General features: G+C 42.4%; 1 protein-coding gene and 1 pseudogene across 1 annotated transcript; one reads left to right on the plus strand and one right to left on the minus strand.

Moving 5' to 3' along the window:
* The first annotated feature begins 364 nt into the window (after positions 1 to 364).
* Ado (2-aminoethanethiol dioxygenase) lies at positions 365 to 2,225 on the plus strand. Its single transcript, XM_031384981.1, is given in 6 exon segments — positions 365 to 514; positions 1,536 to 1,699; positions 1,701 to 1,742; positions 1,744 to 1,859; positions 1,862 to 1,911; positions 1,914 to 2,225. Coding segments are annotated over 6 exon segments (834 nt in total).
* Positions 2,226 to 5,677: 3,452 nt separating this feature from the next.
* Positions 5,678 to 7,311, minus strand: LOC116101405 (annotated as a pseudogene).
* Between the last annotated feature and the right edge of the window lie 2,331 nt (positions 7,312 to 9,642).

The following is a 9,642-nucleotide window of genomic DNA, read 5'->3' on the forward strand; positions in this document are numbered from 1 at the left end:
GTGGGTTGATGTCTCACTCCCACCTCAAACTTTTAATGCTAGAAAAGAAAATTTCAGCAAGCTTTAGGAGTCAGGGATGTGGACTAAATTACAGAAACAAAGAAAGCCAACAATAGTTTTCTTCAGTTTCTTGCTGTGTCATCTTGAGGAATTCTCACACTCTTGCATCAGCACAGTCACTGAAGTAGGGCACTATATCCTTCATATACTGTCCAGTCTGCAATCTCAAGTCAAAGAGGTTCATGAAAAAAAGAATTAAAAATAAAACAAAAAAATGTAATTTTGTTAACCACACTCTTTTTCTTTCACTTTACACTTTCCAGCAAATATTAGGAAAGTCTGTGAAGCTGTTATGCATGAAAGCATGACTTTTGTACTACAGAGTGAAGAAGAACTGAAAAGGGAACTTGAAAAATATGATGTGCCTCCAGAAGCTGTTGAAGCAAAATGGGAAGTGCAGAAATGTGTAAACCAGATAACCTATGGAGACGGACTAAGAGTAGCAAATGTATTGGTAAGTTCATTTTGCTTTACACTCTCAGAAAGTCATAAATGAAGTTGACATGACATTCTCTGGGGAATACATGGATGGGGGAAGCACAGGACATCAGTGATACATTGGTTCAGGAATGCACTGCTGATCTGAGTTCAGTTATAAACAGTGCCTGGGGTAGTTACCTCCTTCTAGAGTTTCCCCCTAGATGCAACACTCCCATGGCATCGTAGTAAGGACAAGCATGGCCCTACAAAAGGATTTAAAGCTCTCTCTATTGTCAATCTACTGGGCATTGTGCTGAATCTATCATCTATAATAAATGGATATTGTCTCTATTGAATACTATGGGAATTGTTAGGAAATGAAAATCCCTCAGATGGGAGGAAGGATGCTAGAAACAACTTTCTTAAAAGCAAAGTATTAGAATGATGCATGTCTCTGCCAACATTGCTGGCTCTACCAGAAGCCTCAAATCTCCTTCTTCCAATACTTCAGACACACTTCTGCCCTTGGTTATCCCATTGGAAGGAGCTAGAGGCTACAATTCTAAATCATTACAGGATTTTACACCAGGAGGAGCTGTGACCCAGTCTGTCCCCTCCTGATCTCAGAATTCACAGAGAGCTAGGGACTTGAGCCATACTGTTGAGTCCATTCAGAGTATATTCAGCTGAATTTGGAATGAGTTTCCACTAAAACACATTACTTGCTGTTATTTCCCCAAGCACACTTTCCATTTTCCCTTCTGTCTTTTTGCAGTACCCTCCATGGATTCTTAGCTTATTAACATCTTTTCTCCCTGAGCAGCTTGACTCTCTTCACCTTTCTTCTTCTACTTTCTGTTTATTTCCAGGCACATTGATTACAAATACAAATGTGGTTTTCCAGGATAAGAAGGAAAATAGTTTCCTATCCCATTGTTCTATATATGAGTTGACTTTCCCTGCACAACGTGAATGAAGGTTTTAACGTCTTGCACTAATAAATTATTCTCTTTATACGTTACATTCTCTCCGTTGTTATCCTATGTCTTGGGTATTGCACCTTCCCACCGGTCCCCTACATGCACCTCTAGGAGACTGAGGGCTTCAGCCTGGGCGCGTTCTGGCTCAAGAGCAGCACGTGCATCCCACTGCCGGACTACCACCATAAGCTCAAGGTGCTGTGCGGCACGGTCCGCATTAGCTGCACAGACAAGCTGGACACCTGGCCTGGCATCGTTCGAGCCCCCGCTGCAGCCCATGGACCGGGCTGCTGCAACCCCGGGACAAGTACACCAAGGCTTGTGGGCCCTGCGTGCTCACTCCACGCCGGGACAACCTACACCAGATTGGTGCAGTGGGCAGACCAGATGCCTTCCTGGATATCTGGCCCCACCCTACGACCCAGAGGACTGCCGGGACTGCCACCATTACCTAGTGTGGTGGAGCCCAACAGACCCAAGGAGGTTTCCGGCTCTGCCTGTGACCTTCCCCGAGAAGTGTGGCACCTGGAGACACCACTGGCCGAATACTTCTGGTGCGAGGGAGAGCCCTATCCAGGCCCCAAGGTTCCCTTGAAGCTCCTGCTCCGGGAACTGTGGGCCAAAGATGTACCCTGCCCTGCTCAAGAAAGGCCTGGCTGCCCCTCTACCTTTCATAAGGTCTCTTCTCTCTCTGCCCCCTCGACTGGACGATGGATTTCCTGGAGTAACCAATGCCACATCTTGGGCAACCTTGGGGCCCACTAGAGTACAACCACCACCCACCACGATTTGGGGGGCGGGCGGGAGGCTAGGTTGATTCCTGGTATTGTCACTGCCATCAGGGCTTCTCTACAAAATACACAAAGTGGTTTTGAATCCCTCTTCCCCTCGGCAACTAAGATTTGTTTTCTCTCCTGCCCACTATTGCTACTTAATAGTTTAATTTGCCAGGAGGTGTTCGCGCACGCCTTTGATCCCAGCACTTGGGAGGCAGAGGCAGGTGGATTTCTGAGTTCGAGGCCAGCCTGGTCTACAGAGTGAGTTCCAGGACAGCCAGGGCTATACAGAAAAACCCTGTCTCGAAAAAAAAAAAAAAGTTTTATTTATTACTGATTGATGAAAAAATGCCAAAAGTGTTGATTTGTGTCTCAAGTCTTAAAGGGTCAATGGTCATATAAATATGCTTGTTTCTCATAAAATACTTTATTTTTCTATTAAAACACAAACCTATGCAATGTCCAACACAGAAACAACTTAAGGGGTACAGTGCTTTGAACTAGACTACATCCACAAATATATGTCCCAAAGAATGATACACTGAAGGACACTAGAATTCCCCAGACCCTGAACTGTTGGGAAGTTGGGACAGAAGTTGGGAAGGGAGAAATATCAACAACACCATAATGTTGAGTCATTTGGTTCCACAAATTTTCAAATGAGTCTTTCCTGAGTTGAATCATTGATATTTGATTTCTCACATAAAAATCTGCATCAGATGTCCTGAGAAATCATTCAGGTTAAAGAAAAATGGTTTCTTCTTTATGGACACCTGTACCTCATGTAGAGAAGACAATTCTACTCTTGTAAACAAGGAACCTTTTAAGGGGTCTTGTTTCAGCTGAAAACAGGACAGGTCTGTAAGGACTTGGAAAACAGGAACAGCCCAGCTAAGGACTGGGCAAGGAGAAAATGTCACATATCACTGTCAATTGACTTTGGATTGGATGACTCTACCAAGAACACTGAGATATATATAAACACTGAGATATAAACATAAAGACACATGCCTGTACTTAATGTACGCCACTAAATCAGTTTTGTCCTTGGCTTCTGCTCCAGATCACTGATGGGGAGGAAAATGTCATAATTCTGACATTAAATAAAGCATTCACGGGTCATTAAGAATGGGTTTTACTTAAGTGAGAAGGGAAAAACAACTTTGAATATAGGCAGCTCATGATGTAGGCTGGGTTCTCCTTGGAATATAAAGGAGGAAGTGAATGTTTCACCAGCATCCATTCTTTTCATTTAATTGTAGATTCAATGTGACCAACCTATCTCATGCTGCTGTGATATGTCTACATCAGTGTGCCTGATTAGAAGGATTTTGTCTGTGACTTGCTGAGTTTAATCTACTTTTGACCTTTTGTCTGTCAGTTTCTCAATGTTCCTCCCTTTTGAAACTAGAAAGTTTATTCTGTGCTACCATTTATTGTTATATGTAAATTGTATTTTGGATCATTTTAGATCCTAAGAGATTGTTTGTCTCCCAAAAGAAACTACTTACTAACATTTTAAATAAATGATAGAATGATTAATTTTGAGGTCTTTTAGAGGCTGGCTAAATATATTATTGTCCTATGAAATAAACATGAAAATGTAAAAAAAAAAAAAAAAGAATGGGTTTTATATACATATTTTTTAAAAGATTTATTTTATTATTATACATAAGTACACTGTGGCTGACTTCAGGTGCACCAGAAGAGGGCGTCAGATCTCATACGAGTGCTATGAGCCACCATGTGGTTGCTGGAATTTGAAATCAGGACCTTCGGAAGAGCAGTCAGTGCTCTTACCCAAAGGTTTATTAACTAACTATATATTTTAAATCAACCTAACAGAGAAAAAAAAAAGACCAAAAGGTTTGGTGCATTCTTTAATGATACCTGATTATATATATAGATGCAAGGGTAATAGACTCAGGCACGTCTATTAAGCAGTTCCTAGAAACTGACAATTCTTTTAGAGAGGACAGAGACTACTGGAGTCCTTAATATGCAAGAGGCCATTCAGAGGTTGGGAGCCCTGAAGAACAAACAGAGCCTCACAGTCAAGTGGTCTACAAGCTGGCCTTGGAGGTTATCTGTCAGCAACCTCATTAAGCTAAGTAGAGGAAAGAGGATGAAGCATTCAAGGCCAGTCTAAGCTACAATGAATCATTAGAAAGGAAAAGAATTTAAAAAGGTGGCTGATGCTGGGCAGTGGTGACGCACGCCTTTAATCCCAGAACTTGGGAGGCAGAGGCAGGTGGATTTCTGAGTTCAAGTCCACCCTGGTCTACAGAATGAGTTCCAGGACAGCCAGGGCTACGCAGAGAAACCCTGTCTCGAAAAACCAAAAAATAAAAAATAAAAATAAAAAAGGTGGCTGATGCCTCACTCCTTTGTTCTTCATTGTTTTCCATCTTTGAAGCCCAGACAGCTCCCACTAGCCTGGCTACCCTGGATTGCAATCTGGTGCTCATTCATGAAAACTCCCTTCCTCAAGATTTGGCTTCACAGTCATAGCCACTTTGAAGACTTTACACATGACCCACCCACCAGGCAGATGCAGAACAGGGAATGTCAGAATAGCTTCTCTGCACATTGAGAGGTCATGTGAAACAAGGTTAGACATTATTGTGTACAGTCAAAGAACTGTTCTGTCTATGATCTTGAGGACCAACTAATGACTGAGAAGCACATCATAGAGAGAATATCAGGTTTTCAGGATCTGACCATAATTTCATAGATAGGAAAAAGTCAGTGAAGAGTTGAAACTATCTCACAGTTTCACGAACCGGGTTCTGGCTCGACCGAAGGAAGAAAGGAGACCTGAAACACAGAGTTCGAGAACAAAAGGACACGAAGCCTAGTTGAGGGTTTCTAATCGAGGCTCGCCTTTACTTTTGGGGTTCAGCATTTATATACAAGAAAGCAAAACTGAATCTCTAGGTTATAATGACATTTGAATAACACAAGCAATGCGGGAGGAGTCAGAAAAAGTCAAAGGGGAAGTCAGAGGGAAGCCGGGCTGCTGGGCTGAAGGTGGAGGCTTAGGGCGTCCAGCAGGTCTCGACTCCGAGGAGTGGCCGGAGGCGCAGTCCACCGTGGGGGAGGAGGTCAACAACAGATGTCCTCAGGCTGCAGACATGCCAGCCAGCAGGCATTGTTTCCTCTGGAATTCTCGAAGGTGGAACTCAGAGTAGTGAGCCTTTGTTTCAGTCACAGCAGGCATGAGTTGAGTCTCTGGTCGCAAGCTCCGATGTCTCACTGCTAAGGCAGAAGGGAGAGACCCAACAAAGAGTCGGTCCTGACAGGAGTTTGGACCATTGTTTCATCACATTAAGAAATGTCCAAAACCATGTGTTTTGGGTCCTCTGGGTGAGAGACCAGTCCCTAGGAATTTCTTAGTATCCAGAAGGAATATTCCTGTAACAATGCCTGACATTGTCATCTTCATATAAATAGTGGTACATCACAGTCATAACAGGGATAAGAACCAAAGTATTAGCATCACGACATCCAGAGCCTGTGGTGATACATGGGCGGGTCCACAGACCTGTTGCCAAGGCAACAGCCACCATATTCCCAGAATCCGTTGGGCTCACCTCCCACCTTTACCTGTGCCTGCTACGTCACAACCCATATATATACACGGGAACATTCCTCCATCTCTCTCTCTCTCTCTCTCTCTCTCTCTCTCTCTCTCTCTCTCTCTCTCTCTCTCTCTCTCTCTGTCTCTCTCTCTCTCTTCTCTTTCCACGCCACTACCCCTACTCCCTCTCAATTAAACCTCTTACACATGGAACTGTTTGGGCCTAGTGTGGTATAGCCGCTCCAACACATCACAAAGGAGACGGAATTGGGCTGCCTTACACCCATGAGTTTGTCCATGAGTTCAGCACAAAGCTGAGAAAATATGTCTACTTCAACATAATTAGACTCATTATAGACCTCTAATGGAGCAAGATACATTTCTATGGTCAACTGGCTCAGACTGGTAGTGTGGCACAGAAAGTCCTCCAAGGCATCCTTGGAGATGTTGTTGTCATACAAATTGATGCTAGTGAGCTGGGGGCATTTGATAAGGGCAGGCAAAAGGATACTGAGATAAGAGTCTCTCATCCTACAGTTTTCCAAGTTTAGAGTCTGTATATTATCTGCAACATTCTTTAAGAAATCTCTTAGAGGCTTGACATCTGAGTAAGTTAAAGTGGTGCCTCTCGAGCACAGATGTTTAATTTAACCTGATTCTAGTTCCAATCCTGGGCAAATGACTCCAAATCTGACTGAAAGAGCTGGCACAGGGTGATCTCGAGGGACACCAATGGAGCTTCCAGACACCTGAGTAACTCTTTCATGTGGGCTGTGAGAAAATACACATACATCATCAATAGTGAGATGCTGGAGACAGCTGAGTTTGGGGAACAAAGAAATGATCTTAGTGGTGTTCCACTTCTCCTCTTGTGTGAAAGTCCTTGTTCCAAAGATGCGTATTAGCATGAGTTTCTAAAGATGTCTCATCTTGCTAGTGTGAGGTACAAATTTTGCCAGTTTGGACAGATTCCCCACTGTATTCAGTTCTAACTCCTTGGTGAACTCTGGCTGTAAAAATTTTAACCCATTCCTGACCTTGACACTTTTATTGCTCCAATCTCCAACTTCTCACAGCACAGATGCAGGAAATCCTTTCTCTCCTTTGCCCACTGCAACAACTGTGTTTGGAGTTTATCCTTTCTTCCATCCTGCATATCCGAGGAAGCATGGTATTCATTTAAGGGAACCACTTGAAGCCTGCACATCCTAGGGCGATACTTCCATTTTAGTCATGTGTCTACTCCATCCAGTATAGCCTGGAAGGTCTGAAAGTTGGGTTTATTAATCAGTAACCCAACATGAAGGCAAGAGTAGGGCCAGTATTCCACCAGGATCTTAATCATCTCTGCTTTTCTTTGAGGGTTGGCCTCCTTGAACAGAGGTGGGAAGAACTCCCTTGGTAGGTACTCCAGAGCAGAGAGGTTCAATACTTCATCCCTCACCAGTCTCTGTGAAGCCAGCTTCACGAGTGTAGGTGGGGCACAGACGACCATTCTGATGGATCTTTAGGGAGATGATCCTGACTCACACTGGTGACAGAGTCCTGGGATCTGAGTGTCTTCTTCTCTCTTATATACATATTTTATGCTGGAACTAATTTTGTTTTTCTTCTCATGGTGTCATTCAAGGAAAATGGGTGCAGAGGTACAGATCAGACACATGGTAGAAAACCCAGCTTAACTTAGTTATAGACAAAATGGAGAAAATAGGAAGGCAAAATAAAAAATAACGAGTACAACTCAAAGATAATTTTTAATTGAGTCTAAAGAAGTGGATTGGAGATGAGAGATTATTCCATGTTAAACTGACCATGAGTGGATTGGAGATGAGAGATTATCCCAGGTTAAATTGACCATGAACTGTTACTTGCTGTGTGGATGGCTTGTGACATCATTCCACTCAGGCATAATTTGCCAAGATCAGAGGTGATTTAGGAGATGACAGGAAGAAGACTGTGTACACTTGCACCTGGCTGATGTCCTTCAAGTCAAAGTCAAGCAAAGGACATCAAAATTAACAGATGAGACTGGCCATTGGTGCCAGTTTCATGAAATAAATGATCCAGAAAATAAAGAAAGGCACAGGTTGAGCTCAACACTATGAAACTATGTGACATCAATACCTAACTCTTAACAATTGACAGGCCACCCAGAAAAAAATCAACATAAACACATCATATCTCAAACGGACCTAAAAAGAGGCCTAAAGAATATTCTGGTCCAACGTAAGACAATAAACTCCAAATTCCCTGGACTTTCATTCAAATAGATCACATTTTACAAAATAAAGTAAGTCTTTTTTTTTCCTTTGGTTTTCTTTGAGACAGGGTTTCTCTGTGTAGCCCTGGCTGTCCTGGAACTCACTTTGTAGACCAGGCTGGCCTCGAACTCAGAAATCCACCTGCCTCTGCCTCCCAAGTGCTGGGATTAAAGGCGTGCGCCACCACCGCCTGGCATAAAGTAAGTCTTAACTAATACAAGAAAATTGGAATGATTTCTTGGACTCTATTAATCACAATCGTATAAAATGAGAACGAAGCAGAGAGGAAACTATAGAACATATAACAGCTCATGACTATTGAGCACCCTATTGAGTGATGGGTAGTCGCTGAAGAAACCAGGAGGAAACTTTAAAAAATTTGTAAGATCTAATAAAAATGAAATGACAGAATATTTGGACTTGTGGGACGCAGTGAAAGTCATTGTAAGAGGGATAAATGCCCACCTTAAAAAAATTAGAGGGCTGGAGAGGTGGCTTAGTAGTGAATAGAGCACACTGCTCTTGGAAGGGCCTATCTTTGGCCCCCAGCACCCACTTTGAGTGGCTCACAACTTCCTGTAACTCCAGCCCCAAGGGATTTGATGTCTCTACTGGCCTGTATGGCACTGTACTCAGGTTAACATCCTTTCACACATAGATAATTTTTTTAAAGTAAAATTTTAAATTATTAAAGAGATATTCACCCTCAGATACTAGAAAAATAGGACCTCATACCTCAAATAAATTATAAAATACAATAAAGATTGTGGTATACATTATTGAAATGTAAACAAAAAAAAGCATACAGGAAGTCAACAGAGAAGGGAGTTAGTATTTCGAAAAGATAAGATTTACAAACACTTATCCAAACCAACAAAAAGAAAGAGATGACCCAATTATTAAAACTGAAAATGCAGAGAGCACACATGGGATGGGCCTCGATCCCCACACATATGTAACAGCTGTGCAGCTTGGCCTTAGTGTGGGACCCCTAACATCAAGAGCAGGAGCTGTCTCTGAGTCTGTTGCTTACCTCTGGATCCCTTTGCCCTAATAAGGCTGCCTTGCCTAACCACATAGGAAAAGATGGCCTAGTCCTACTGCAACTTGATATGCCAAGGTGGGTTGATATACATGGGAGGCTTCCCTTTTTCTGAAAACAAAGGAAAAAAATCCATGGAGGTGAAATTAGAGAGAGGGGCTGGGAGGATAGAAAGGAGAAGAAGCTACTATCAGGATGTAAAGCTAATTAATTAATTAGTTAGTTAAAATGCAAATTGAACACACTACAAGAGAGTCACTGGGGCACATTTTGAGATTTAACATTCTCATAAGTGGGAAATAGTAAAAGGCATAGATAAATTTCTAAATAGATGTGCCCCAAGATTTCAAACAAGAGGCTCTGAATGACTCTGAAATACATGCATAACAAGCAATGAGAATGAGTACTGAAAATTCTAACTAAAGAGAGTCTAGCCCAGATAGAGTCCATACTGAACTACACCACATTATTAAATAGAACTAGCACTAATGCTCCTCATTCTGTTCTACTAGGAAGAGAAGGA

This window comes from Mastomys coucha, unplaced genomic scaffold (genome assembly GCF_008632895.1).
Source record: "Mastomys coucha isolate ucsf_1 unplaced genomic scaffold, UCSF_Mcou_1 pScaffold21, whole genome shotgun sequence".
Taxonomy (NCBI): domain Eukaryota; kingdom Metazoa; phylum Chordata; class Mammalia; order Rodentia; family Muridae; genus Mastomys; species Mastomys coucha.